Genomic DNA, 14,054 nt, shown 5'->3' with positions numbered 1-14,054 from the left:
CCAGCCACCTTATGATTGGTGGGGAGCCTTATGGAATTGGCTGCCTGGATTTGGGTGGGTTAAAAAACTCTTGGTGGGTGTTGTTGGGGCCGTAGTAATCCTTATAATACTGTGTTGCTGTATTCAATGTGTCCCCTCCCTCATAAACTCATGTGGGTCAGTTTATTCTTTTTCTACTTCAGCCAAAGGCCTTACTCTCTTCAAGTTGGCCCAGGCTGAAATTGCCAAGCAACCTTTGGCTCCTTAAAATAGGGTGTAGCTTTGGTAAATAGTTATCCCAAAGCTACAAATGGAGGAATGTTGAGTCTGAACTCTTTATGCACTGAAACTTAACTCAGACTACATGTCTCTGTCTGAAACTTTTAATCAAAAGTTTTGACCTGCGAACTACTCATGACCCTTCCCCTCCCAATAGGTAGCCATAAGTAGCCATCTCCTCCTTTGTCTTCTCCAATTTGCATTTTAACCTGTTTTATCCCGTAGAATCTTGATTGATTATGCATGACCATTATGATCTGTTAATCACTTTGTTTACTTCTGTGTATAAACATTGATGCTCACCCCTAATAAACTTGCCACACTTACTCCGAAGCTCTGCTTTTAAGCTAAGGATGGTGTGAGCCCGTTGATCAACGAATTGTTGTCTGGTCTCTGACAGATTTCTGAGCCCTATACCAACTCCGCACAAACTCGGGTGCTGGAGAGGTGAGTAGGACTTGCTTTTTACCTAACAGTCTCGGCAGGCCATTTAATGATCTTTCCAAATATTGTTTGTACCACTAGCTAACTGAGCGCTTTATTAAAAAAATGTAAAAAAACGTTGGGATGCAGGGTCTGGCCAGGAGTTAGGATGTGGGAAGGGGCTCAGGGTTGGGATGTGGGGTCTGGGAGAGAGTTAAAGACTTAGGGTGTGGGATGGGGATCAGGCCTGAGGGTGCAGAGTCTGGGAGGGAGTTAGGGTGCAGAAGTGGGCTGGGGTCTGAGATCTGGCCAGGAGTTAGGGTGCAGCAGGGGGCTCAGGGCTGGGGCAGGAGGTTCGGGTGTGGAGCGCTTATGTAGGGCAGCTCCCATTTGGTGCGAGAGGTGCAGGTGGGAATGTTGTGGGGCAGGGATCAGCAACTTTTGGCATGTGGCCTGCCAGGGTAAGCACCCTGGCAAGACGGGTCGGTTTGTTTACCTGCCATGTCCACAAGTTCGTCTGATCGCGGCTCCCACTGGCCGCTGATTGCCACTCCAGGCCAATGGGTATTGCAGGAAGCAGCATGGGCTGAGGGATATGCTGGTCACTGCTTCCCGCAGCTCCCATTGTCCTGGAGTGGTGAACAGTGGTCAGTGGGAGCTGTGATCGGCAGAACCTGCAGACAGACACGGCAGGTAAACAAACCAGCCTGGCCCGCCAGGGGGCTTATACTGGCGGGCCGCAGGCCAAAGGTTGCCAATCCCTGTTGTGGAGGGTGCAAGAGCTCCAATTTGGTGCTCAGGGTGGGAGTGAGGATGTGAGGGCATGCAGGAGTCAGGGCATGGGCTGTGGGGTGGTACAGGAATCAGAGCGGGCAGGGGCCTGATGTGTATGAGAAGGGTGCAGGAGTCAGGGAGAGCAACGGGTTGGATGTGTGTGCCGGGGGTGCAGGAGTCAGGGAGGGCAGGGGGCTGGGTCTGTGTGAGGGGGCTGAAGGAGTCAGGGAGGGCAGGGGGCTGGGTGTGGTAACCCTGAGCAGCTTAGGTCAGGGGACTTGGGGGGGTTGTGTAGGGGGATGCAGGGGCCTCATCTCTGCTCCGCCCTGCCCTGATTCCACCCCTTTCCCCAAGTCCCTGCCCCTGCACCACCTCTTCCCCGCCTCCTCCCCCGAGCGGGCTGCTACCTCGCTCCACCCCTTCCCTCCCACCCTCCCTCCTGGAGCACCCTGAGCGCTGGGAAGCAGCTGTTTGGTGGTGGGGGAAGCGTTGGGAGGGAGGGAGCGGGGCGGAGACGCAGCATGCTCAAGAGAGAAGGAGGTGGGGGAGAGAGAAGCTTGGCTGCCAGTAGGGGCAGACGGAGCCTGCAGCGGGAGCTCCAGGAGCCAGCAGGAACAAGCTTCTGCCCCTGCAGCTGCCCAGCCCTGGGGGCCCCGTGCCAGGGCACCCTGTGTTTTATTGTAAATCTACTTCTGGATTGGATTCTTCATCGAATAGGCCTTATTGTAAAATTATTGGTACTTCCTGCTTCTGGGCCTGCCAGAAATACTGCAAAAGTAATCTTCTGGTATTTCAACACTTCTGTTTTCACTATTAGGGATCCTAATATGGAAATATTTAAAAAAAAAAGAGAAAGAAACTCAATGAACTTCAATTAGGTTTTGCTTGAGTTTGGATGAAAGTTACACAGGGATTATGGAAGCACCAATGCTTACAAGTGTAATGTTAATTTTAATAACATTTCAAAACTTTATTTAGCAAAGTGACTTTCAGAAGTTTTGTCTGTGTACAGAAAGTATCAGTAAGATAAATCTTGAAGATAATGTAATTGTTGTTTCCTCTGATTTATTCAGGGATTGATAACACACTGATCACCTCCTTGTGATGGATGATTACACACAGCACATGTTTTAATTTGATTATATCTGGGAGATAAGCATAATGCTATGAGAAGAACAAACACTTTGAATTAGTCCTTCATAAAACTTTGCAATTAGTGTAACCTTTTGTAAATGCCATTGCTTGAGGATGCATGTTTTTGCAGTGATGTATGAATTATTAGAGACAAGTCCACACTAGCAGAGATGATTATGCAAAGGAAAAAAGCTTGCATTTTAATAGGGGCTAAAACTCTGCATCCCCTGATAACTTCAAGAAAGGTAGCATGATTGTGACGATGTGGGATACAATCAAGACCAGAGAGGGATTGTGTCACTGCCTGCTCTGCAACCTTGGGTGCTTTACAATGCTTTGCTGCTGAAGCTCCCAACCTGGGACAATCACAAACAGTTTACTAGCATGCTGGTCACCTCCTGAGTCTCTGTGTGCTAAACGGCCCTATTTCAGCAGCTCTGACCCCAGCAGCATGTCTACAGCCCCATTGTGGCATCCACAGCCTATGCTGATACTTAAAGGGTCATCCCAACACACTCCCAGTCCCAATTTTTCCCAAAACTGCGTGCTCTGCAATGTCTGGCCTTCTCCTGTTATTCAGAGAAATAATATGGTTCATTTGTTCCTCTAAACACAAACTCCCACCCCATATCACCATCAGTTTGCAAGAGCTCTGGCCTCTTATGTCTGTCTAGTGATGGATGCCCAAGATGGCTTCTGTCTTTGCTTGTATCTTCCAGAGTTCAATAACTTTGTTTCAAGAGGCAGGATGAAAAATACAAGACCAAGCTTCCCTCTCCTGCTGGATGTAGATGCCATGCTGTCTTCTCCCCAACTTGTTAGTATGAGTTTTGCCTCCAGTCTTTGTTAGCTTGATGGGTCTGTTTACACAATATGAAAATACATTCTCATTGTCTTTCAAAGGAGTTTGGACATAACTCCCAGGTGGGGAAAACATACTCCTTTGTCTGGGGGCAGACCTGTTTACCAACTCCCTCTGGCATACCTAGTTTAAACACACTTTAGTTATAATTCTAGCATATACCCATAACTCTTAATACCCACCATGTAGATACATCACAAGAATATTAATGATCAGTAAGTTATTAGTAGCAGATGCGGTGGTGCATGCCTGTAATCCCAGCTACTTCTGAGGCTGGGGGATCGCTCAGGGGTTCTGGGCTGCAGTGCGCTATGCTGACTGGATGTCTGGTGCTACTAACCAGTGGGTGGCTGAAGAAATGGCTAGAACAACACAAATGACATGTTGTGATCAGCGCTCTCTCTGTGAGGGCTGATGGACCGATCGATTAAGGTGATCAAGTTATTAGTGTTCAAGTGATACCTCAAAAGGCATGTTTTGTACAGACATTGTTACAATAGCGGATAGGATGTGAATACAGAGGTGCTTAGTGTTACAATGACAGGCATCCATATTAACTTTTTGTGCCACATATAGCGCATGTGTGTTTCACTAGTAGCAAGTGATGCAGCAGGTAGGCAGAGTTGTAAGAAAGCGATCTTTAAGTGTGCTGAGTGGCCATTGTTACATGCTCAGGCTTTAGAGTCTGAAAGTTAGCAGGCTGGTATCAGCCTGGATTCCTGATTAGAGCTGTGTGAAGGATGGACGTTCCGTTTCACAAAGGATTTTGAGATTTCAAAATTTGACTTTGTTTCAAATTGGAATGAAAACTGAAAATTTCAAAATGATCTATGAAGTAGAATTCTGGAAAAAAATATCATTAAGACCTTTTTAAATGTTGTAATTTAATATGTAGTACTAAATTTAAATTTTTCAACAGGAGAAGTTGGTTCAAAATGAAAAAATCAAAAGGTTTCATTCTGATACTCACACTTTCTTGTCAACTGTTGGAAATGGCCGACATCCACCTTGATGCATTGGCCTCGTTAGCACGACAAAAGTAATTTTCCCTCTCTTGATATTCACTCTTCTTGTCAACTGTTGAGAATAGACCACTCCATCTTAATTGAATTGGCCTCGTTAGCACTGACCCTCCACTTGGTAAGGCAACTCCCATCTTTTCATGTGCTGTATATGTATACTGCTTACTATATTTTTCACTCCATGCATCTGATGAAGTGGGATTTAGCCCACGAAAGCTTATGCCCAAATAATTTTGTTAGTCTCTAAGGTTCCACAAGGACTCCTCATTGTTTTTATAATGTTTTAGCAACCCATCAGCCCACAAGCCATATTTCCCCTTGTAGTGACAGATCCTGTCACAGCAAACTGTACAGATTTCATAATATACTGTACTTATTCTTAATTAGTACATATTGGTGTTGCTATCTAAGGTATCAAAGAGTTACTGACGTTTTTCTTTAAGAGGATCTCAGACTTCATTACATATTATAACCTACTTCCCCCAAAACAACATACAGATACATTAACAATTTATAAAGTACAACATTTTAAAAAATATTCAGTTTTGGCATTTTTCCTGTACCATATAGCACTGTATATACAATGGTTGCAGAAAACAACAGCTGTGACCATTGAACAGAGATAATTATGAAAACGTCTTAGGCTTCTCTTCTAACTTCATCTGAGGTTTGCATCATTTGGTCTCCCACACCTATATCTGGCTGAAGTTAATTATTCACAGTTTTGGTTTAGAAATAAACAGGCAACTTCAGTCTGTGAATAAGGAAATGGAAACTGTTAAGAAGGAACTGGAACGAAGTAGCCAGCTTTTAGCATTGTTTTATTTATTTTCAGTTGTCCAGGAAATCCTGACTAAACTGAGTTTGGGCCCAAGCATGGGAGCTTTCGGTGCTCAAGAAATACACGTACAGGGCCTTGGTGTGTAAGTATACCACAACTCAGGTACATCTTTGTGAAAGTACAACTGTGAATTGCACTTGTTTTTTGCTTCACCGCCTATGAAAGCTGTACCAGTTTTAGTCCAGTTAGTTACTTTTCCTTTAGAGAGATCCAAGCAAGAATTAATTATGTTATGACAGGGATCCACAAGCTTTAGCAGAGTTGCCCCCATCTTTTAAAAAAAAAAAAAAAAGTCTCATGGGCCACCTGACCTACAACCATTCTTCCCCTCCCCTATTCATAGCCATGCAACATTCCTTTGGCAACTATAGCAATTGCTTACATGGAAAAGTAACATTAGGAATGTATTTAATGAATTTATAATTTCTTGTAATAATGCAAGTTAGCACAGGGAAATAGACAAGAGCCATGTAACCAACTTTCCAGTCCACCAGCAAGAGTTATGTGATCCACAGTAAGAGAACTGCATTGCTAGAATATATAATAAAAGGTGTTAAACATAATATGTAGCTAAGTGACTAAAATATGGCCAGTTTGCAGTAGTGATGTTACGCTACTAATTGATAAAAATACCACACATCTATACTCAAGTGTTACTGAAGCAAATTTTCCCCCAACTTCAAGAGGGCAGTTGTGTCTGACGGAATCTTGAGTAAACAAAGCAAAAAGAAGAAATGAAAAACCCCTTAGAGAAGTCTGAGAATTCACAACATAAACTGTGAGTGCACTGTGCAAATATATTTTTAAAACAAAAGTTACATAAAAACATGACAGGTTTCAGAGTAGCAGCCGTGTTAGTCTGTATCCGCAAAAAAAAACAGGAGTACTTGTGGCACCTTAAAGACTAACAAATTTATTTTAGCATGAGCTTTCGTGAGCTAAAGCTCAAGAACGAAAGCTCATGCTAAAATAAATTTGTTAGTCTTTAAGGTGCCACAAGTACTCCTGTTTTTTTTATAAAAACATGAGATTTTTGAAGCCTAAGTTATTCACCAATTAAATACATTGTGTAAACCCTTCAAAATTCATAAATGGTTGATATGGTGCATTTTTCACACACACACACACACACACACACACACACACACTCTCTCTCCCCCCCCCCCCCGAGGGCTCAGTCCCCATCTTTGAAATACCTGGCTCTGCATCCATATCAAATGCTGTAATCAAGACTCAGCTGAATCACCAAAATCACAACAAAGACACTCAAATTATCTCTGTGTGCAGCTGTTTATTTTCCAGTTCACACAGCTGTATATGTGAGAGGTGAGTACAGCAGAACCTCAGAGTTATGAACACCAGAGTTACAAACTCACCAGTGAACCATACACCTCATTTGGAACCAGGGGCGGCTCTAGGGATTTTGCCACCCAAAGCACAGCAGGTAGGCTGCTTCCGGCGGTTTGCCTGAGGAGGGTCCACTGGTCCCGCGGCTTTGGCGGACCTCCCGCACACCAGGCACGCCTGCGGGAGGTCCACCAAAGCCGCGGGACCAGCGGACCCTCCGCAGGCAAGCCGCTGAAGGCAGCCTGCCTGCCGGCCTCACGGCGCCGGCAGAGCGCCCCCCACGGCTTGCCGCCCCAAGCACGCGCTTGGCGTGCTGGGGCCTGGAGCCGCCCCTGTTTGGAACTGGAAGTACACAATCAGGCAGCAGCAGAAGCCAAAATAAATAAAATAAATAAATGAATAAATTAAATAAAAGCCAGTACAGTACTGTGTTAAACATAAACTACTAAAAAAATATTTTTTTCTTCTGCATAGTAAAGTTTCAAAGCTGTCAATGTTCAGCCATAAACTTTTGAAAGAACAACCATAATGTTTCGTTCAGAGTTACGAACATTTCAGAGTTCTGAATACCTCCATTCCTGATGTATTTGTAACTCTGAGGTTCTACTGTAATGTCAACAGCCCATGTACTAAAACTGAATATACTAAAATAAAAAGTTACTCCATATCCCGTGGCAGCATTTTTAGTGACCTGCAGTGCCTATTCAGTGCAAACTTCCAGTAGCTCTCATGGTTTGCAGTTGCTATATAGGCAGTGCAGAATCATTCCATTGCATCGATTACATCCCTAGAATGTTATGTTCTGCTCATACTGGTTCCTGCAAAAAAGCCTGGTTACTTGGGCTTGGTGAAGGAAGGAAGCTGATGAGTTTTACCCACCTTCTATATCCACAATGGATGTGAAACATCTCAAAGTCATGTCCTCTTACTGATGTAGTTGGTTCCTGAGACTGTTAAAAACAGTATGTGTGCGAGTGCACACATATAAGCACATCAACACATCTTAAAGCTATCCACCCAACACATACATTGCATCTGGTAGTCACTGCTTCATCGATCATATTTTAGCATGTGTATGTTTTAGGGTAGTGCCACATTTTGAAAAAAATTTAATGCACATATTTGTGAAAATGTTCACAATTTTCTTTCAGGTGATTTTGCACCTGTGCATGTAGATTTTTGCATCAAAAAGATACAACAATGTGAATTTCTCATTTTTTTCATTGCAAACCCCAGCTTTGCTTTTAAAAAAAATGCTTTAATTTCACCAGCAATGTGACCTCTTGTGCAGGCAAATTTCCATTCATTTCCTTTTGACAATTTTTTCTGCAAAACATGCCGCCTATTTTCAATTCTGGAACAAAATGCACGAGAGGCAGGTGACAAACTGTTATGACTGTGATTGCTGCTACCCACTGTCTTACTTCTAAAAATTGAGCACAAGCTAGTCTGTAGTAACATTTCCTGTTATGTCACTTCAACTTCCCTGCCCCCTTGTTTATGTCACCTGCCTGCTATGTCTTCTCTTTCGGGCCCTGAGTCAGCAATGTGAAATACATGACACAGGTGAAATGCCACCAGGGGAAACCTAGTGGAATCAACAAGCAGGCCTATGTGCAGGGGAGCAGTCTGCCCACCTGGAACACATTGCAGGATCTGGATCCTAGCTTTTAAGCTCTTCAGGGCTGGGGCCATTTACTGTTTGTACAGCACCCAGCACAAGGGACCCCAAACTAGCAGCTGCCTATAGGCCCTCCCAATAATAGGCTGCTATTGCAAGCCTTGATCATATGGCTGGGGAGAAACTCTCCCCAGGGCTGCCCTTACCATGAGGCGAACTGAGGCGGCCGCTTCAGGTGCCAGACTGGGGGGAGGGTGGGGGCACCACTAGGACCCAGAGTGTAGAAAATTGTGTCTGCTGCTGGTGCATATGTATTCTCTCTGCTCTAGAAGCACAGAGATGGTGGAGTGTTGTGCTGGAGGAAGGAGGGCACAAGAGACATAACAGGCAGGCAGGAGAAAAGGAGAGAGGGAATAACAGAAAGCAGCAGGAGCTGCAGGGAGAGAGAGGAGGAGGCGCCTCTTCTGTACCTCTCTAGCACCACCAGGAGCCTAGACTGATTAACACCAGCTTCTCAAGGAGTTTCCTGCTGCTTCCCTGAATCCACTTGAGGAGAACAGGCAGTCACCTGAAGTAGTATAAGCCAGTTAGCCTCTTAAGGGCCTATCTTCCCTCACTCAAGCCCTGCTACCAGCCTGCTTATTTGTCCCCTTCAAATGAGTGTTGAGAGCCACTATAGCTGGCACAGAACAGCAGTCATGAGTGAAAGAAGAAAACGCCCCTCTGGGACAGCATTCAGAAAAAGAAAGCAAGCAAAGGAAGCTTTTCTATCTAAGCAGGGAGGAGGTCTCCTGAGATACATAGACAGAAATGTTCACAGTGAGCCTTCTGGCCCCAGTGAGGATGTGAGTGGTGAGGAGATGCCTGATCTTCCAGTTAGTCAGAGTGCAGGTGACCTGGCATCTACTGCAGCATCCATATCTCCATCTCAAATGGATGTAACCATGCACATTCCTGAAGAAAAGTGTAGATCAGAGAAGCGTGTGGTGGAGGCACAAGAAACAGCTACTGCTGAATTTAGTTCCCTACGTCTAGATGATCCAGGACTGTGGACCCACTTGAGCAGTAGCCTGAGGGACTTCCTTGTACTGCATGGGCCACAGAAAGTGAAAAATTTCATGTTCCCCAAAGACAATGAAAATAGAAGTTTCCATCCAACACATTACTGGTGTGAAATCCCCAATGGTGTCAAAGTGGAGAGGCCATGGCTTATGTACTCCAAAACCCAGAATGCTGCATACTGTTTTTGTTGCAAACTCCTCCAGCCACATTTGGTTCTACAGGAACAAAGGACTGGAAAAATCTGGCTAGAATCTGGCATGCCATGAGAAGGCAGCAAATCACCAAAGAGCATTCCACAGGTAGAAAGAGCTTGAGATGAGACTAAGGTTATAGGCCACCACAGATGATCAGCATCAAGAGAAGATTGCATCAGAGTGTCTTTACTGGCAAAATGCTCTGAAAAGGCTCATTGCCATTGTGAGAATGCTTGCTACCCAAAACCTAGCACCGTGTGGCACTTCAGATCAGCTATATGTGCCAATGGAAACTTCCTTAAAATTGTGGAGCTGATGGCTGAGTTTGATGCTGTACTCCGAGAGCATCTAAGAAGAGTCACCATCCAAGAAATGTACACACACCACTACCTTGGAAAAACAATTCAAAACAAAATCATACAGTTACTGTAAACAAAAGTCAAACAGAAGATTGTGGCAGATCTGAAGTCAGCAAGATGTTACTCTGTTATTCTGGACTGCACATCTGACATCAGCCATATGGAACAAATGACTTTAATGGTGTGTTTTGTAACAACAACAGGACCTAGTGAAAATGGTTACTGTCAGCATTTTCTAGAATTTGTTGAAATTGATGATACTACAGGAGCTGGTATGACAAATGTGCTTCTTAAAAAACTGGAAGATATGGGAACTGTGATAGCTGACATGAGAGGTCAGGGCTACGATAATGGTGCCAACATGAGAGGAAAGAACAGAGGAGTGCAGACACGGATCCGAGAGTTAAACCCTCGAGCTTTTTTTGTCCCCTGCAGTTCTCATTCATTGAACTTGGTGGTCAGTGATGCAGCCTCAGCTTCTAGTGAGGCTGCTGAATTTTTTAATGTAATTCAAAATATCTATGTATTTTTCTCTGCATCAACTCATCGATGGCAAATTTTGAAGCAGCATCTGGGAACATCCTCTCCAACACTGAAACCACTGAGTGCCACATGATGGGAAAGTCGAGTGGAGGCGATAAAGTCTATCAAACACCAAATTGGGAAGATAGATGATGCCATAGTTGCCATTAGGAGGATAATGCTGTGACAGGAACTGTTCATGGGAGAACAGTGGCAGAGGGAAAAGGAATTACCAGAAACATACGTAATTTCAAATCTGTGTGGCTCAGTGTTGTGGCATGACATACTGTTTGAAATAAATGTTGTAAGCAAGAGACTCCAAGGTGTTGACCTTGATATATGTGGAGCAATGGAACAACTGGACAAAGCAAAGTCATATCTAGTGTCTTACCGGTCAGATGAGGGATTTCAAAACGTTCTGAAGAGTGCACAGAAGTTGGCAGAGGAACTTTACACTGAAGCTATTTTCTCACCCATTCAAGAATACAAGAGTCACCGAAGATGACATTTTGATTACGAGTCACAGGATAATCCCATAAGAGACCCCAAACAACAAAGCTGAATTCTTTAACCAGGTGCTAGATTGTGCAATACAGTCAGTTGAAGAACGTTTCATGCAGCTCAAGGAACACAACAGTATATTTGGGATGTTGTATGATATTCCAAAACTCCTCACTATACCTGAAGAAGACCTACACCAGCAATGCAGGGCACTAGAGACAGTATTGACACATGATGACATGCGCAATATTGATGCGAGTGATTTAGCTGATGAACTGAAAGCCCTTTCAAGATACATTTCAGCAGGATCAACTGCAAAGGCTGTTCTGGAATATATGCGCACAAATGACACCGTCTTTCCAAATGCTTCTTTTGCTCTGTGCATACTTCTAACACTTCCTGTAACAGTTGCCAGTAGAAAACGCAGCTTCTCCAAGCTTGCAACCATCTCAATAGAACATGAGCTGGCCCAGATTGTGGACCTTCAGGAAGCAATTCACATCTTTGCGACCAAGAAGGCATGGAAAGCACTACTTTGATTATTCAAACAGATAAAAATGCCAGTGTTTACTACACAGACAACGAAAGTTGCATTTGCTGTTGAAGATTTTGAAAGTTAAGTGTTACTTAAAATTTTTGAACAAGCCATTTTAAGTTGTTAGGTCTCCTTTGTTGGGGTAAGTAGCAGAGCAGTACCATGAGAGGAGAGGAGTAGAACAAGAAGGCGGCAGAATTGAGACCTTTCAAAGTTTTAGCCCAAGCGAGGGGGCATGGGGGTGTCATTTGAGCTCCCTGCCTCCGGTGCCAAAGTGTTGTGGGCTGGCCCTGACTCTCCCGCTTTGCTTCCTAGGCAGGGCAACTACTTTTCTGCACAGCCACGCCGGCGAGGCAGTGCGGCTGGCTGGTGGGTGTTTGCGGTGGCTCAGAGACCTGCGAGGGGCCGGCTCAGGGCGGCTGAGTGACAGGCGGCTGAGGAAGCGGGCGGGGCGGGGAGCGAGGGGGCGAAGGAACTCGTGTCGGAGCGAGCAAGTCCTGCCCAGCTGTTTGCGAAGTTTTAAGATTTCCTGTTTCCCTCGCGGCGCTGAAGCGAAGCGGAGTGAGTCAGCCCGGCCGCGCGGAGTCCCGGAGCAGCCAGTCCAGCCCCAGCTGCCGCGGCCTCGCCTCTCTCCCCGGCCGGCCCGGGGTGCAGCTTCCCCGGGCAGCAGAGGAGCCCGACTTCTTGCCTCGGCTTCCTATGCGGAGCGGGCTAGACCATGAGCCGGGATCGCCTCCGGAGCCTGTGGCTGCTGCACGCTTGCTCGTGTTGGGCGCTCGTAGGCAGCACCATCCCCTCTCAGGCGCCGGGCTCAGGTAAGTCGCGGTCCCGTCCCCCCTTCCCCTTCTTTGTCCGGGGCGGCGGCAGAGGGGTGTCGTCCCCCCCTCCAGGCGGCGGTGCAAGGGGCGATGCCGTTCGCTTGACAGCTGCAGGCAGCAGGGGAGCGGCGCTGGCGAAGTTCGGGGGCTCGCTGGAGAGGCGGGTCGGGGCGCGGCGCAACCGAGGAGCCCTGGCCCGGGAGCCTGCAGGAAGCGCGCGGGGGGTTGCTCTGGGGCGAGCCTAGCCCGGGCCCCGTGGAAAGCGTAGTTCGGAAGTTGGCTACTGCCTGGCCTGGGGTTATCGGGCAGGGCGCAGCTGCCTCCGCACCTGGCCCCATGGTGAGCTCTGGGTGCTGCTGCCCCTCCGCAAAGGGGGCTGGGGGCCCTCTTCGCAGTAGCAAAGCCCCCGCCCCCCGCTTATCTTGCTTCTCGGGCTGTGTGTGGCAGTTGTTAGTTTTGATTAGGATTAACCCGCTCACCTGTGTGCTGCCCTCTGGGGCTGAAAAGTGCGCCTCTGAGCCCGAGGCGGCATTGTTGTTCTAGGAACCTGACACCTGGGATGCAGGTAAAGGGGATTCAGAAAATGGCACTCAAACCAAATGAGTTAATCTTAGATCCTATTAAGGTCCCCAGAGTATTATTTGTCTCTGTGTGTATTCCTGATTTGCTGCTTGTCCCACACGTGGGCCTTGCCATGGGTCTAGCTCTGTGTAGACTGATCTTGCAAAGCGTGCAGCAGTGTCTTAAAAGTTATTGATTTTTTTGTTGTTGTACAGTCACTGCCTGTAACTGAGAATTAAGAACTGGTTAAGAGCAGTTGCACTGAGAACTCTCATTTAATTAATTTCCTGCTATTGCAGGGGTCTTGGGCATTGGTGGCACCTTGGTCTCTCCTGTACTCTGCCTGTGCGCACACAGTTTAGTCTCCTGAGGGCTGAAGTGCTTTGGTCTTTTGGCTTAATATAGGGGTATCTGAGTGAAATTTAATGGTCTGTGATATACAGGAGATCAGACCAGATGAACTGATGGACCTTTTTGGCCTAAAACTCTCTGAAACTTCAGGCATTCCTTCAGTATTCAAAGGATTCGTAAAAGTTAATGCCTGGTTTGTTTGGTTTTTCATTACACTTCACATCCCTGTGTTGGGAACTTTTAATTGCACTGTACATCCCTGGATATTTTTAAAACCATGGCTCATATTACTACTATTAATATATTTATTATGTTTTGCAAAGAGGGAGCAAAGTGCCTTGCAGATTTATGTGAAAACAAGGTTCCCTTGGCTGAAAAGCTTGTAAACTGGGGATCTAATCCCACAAACACTTATCCCCATGAGATCTGAGCAGGACTACTCACATGTGTAAAGTTACATCTGTAAGTGTCTAGAGGGTTAAGCTCTAGAACATATTATTGAAACTGGTGTTGCCTATTGATTGTGAGGGGTCCATTAATAAAGGGATAAAAGACTTCAGAATGCTGCAAAACAAAATTCTAAACGTTTAGCTTCTAACTATTGATTTAACCTCCAAGGTGCATATTAGCACTAAACATCTATTCTTAGGTCTTTAAGATGTAATCACTGCACAGACTGCTTAATGCTTTTGGGAAGCTTTGCTCGGAGTCCTCAGATTTCTTCATTTGGTCTATACGAGACCAGCAAAAACTTGAGTTGTTCCATATTGGTAAAATACACTACACAGAGAACTACCATGTAAAGTCTCAATCCTACACATACTTTTGCACTTGAGTAACTTTGTGCATGTAAGTAAGCCTGTTGAAGT

At 45.7% G+C, this 14,054-nt stretch overlaps 1 protein-coding gene and 1 long non-coding RNA gene across 4 annotated transcripts in view; one reads left to right on the top strand and one right to left on the bottom strand.

Moving 5' to 3' along the window:
- Positions 1–5,705: 5,705 nt before the first annotated feature.
- Positions 5,706–12,844, bottom strand: LOC123364294. Its single transcript, XR_006577062.1, has 3 exons — positions 12,753–12,844; positions 7,541–7,611; positions 5,706–6,021 (listed from the first exon to the last, which is right to left on the bottom strand). It is a non-coding gene; the product is annotated as an uncharacterized LOC123364294 (long non-coding RNA).
- TGFBR2 (transforming growth factor beta receptor 2) overlaps positions 11,953–14,054 on the top strand; it is a 68,731-nt gene continuing 66,629 nt past the window's right edge. The window contains exon 1 of one of the 3 annotated variants that reach the window (XM_045006297.1): positions 11,953–12,270. In XM_045006297.1, the coding sequence (XP_044862232.1) occupies positions 12,174–12,270 (97 nt within the window). In that variant the 5' untranslated portion in view covers positions 11,953–12,173. The remainder of the gene's footprint in view (positions 12,271–14,054) is intronic. The other 2 variants (XM_045006296.1, XM_045006298.1) reach the window with 2 other exon arrangements.

Source organism: Mauremys mutica, chromosome 2, assembly GCF_020497125.1.
Source record: "Mauremys mutica isolate MM-2020 ecotype Southern chromosome 2, ASM2049712v1, whole genome shotgun sequence".
NCBI classification, from domain to species: Eukaryota; Metazoa; Chordata; order Testudines; family Geoemydidae; genus Mauremys; species Mauremys mutica.
The sequence above is the reverse complement of the archived record's forward strand: the minus strand, read 5'-3'. Positions and strand labels throughout refer to the sequence as shown.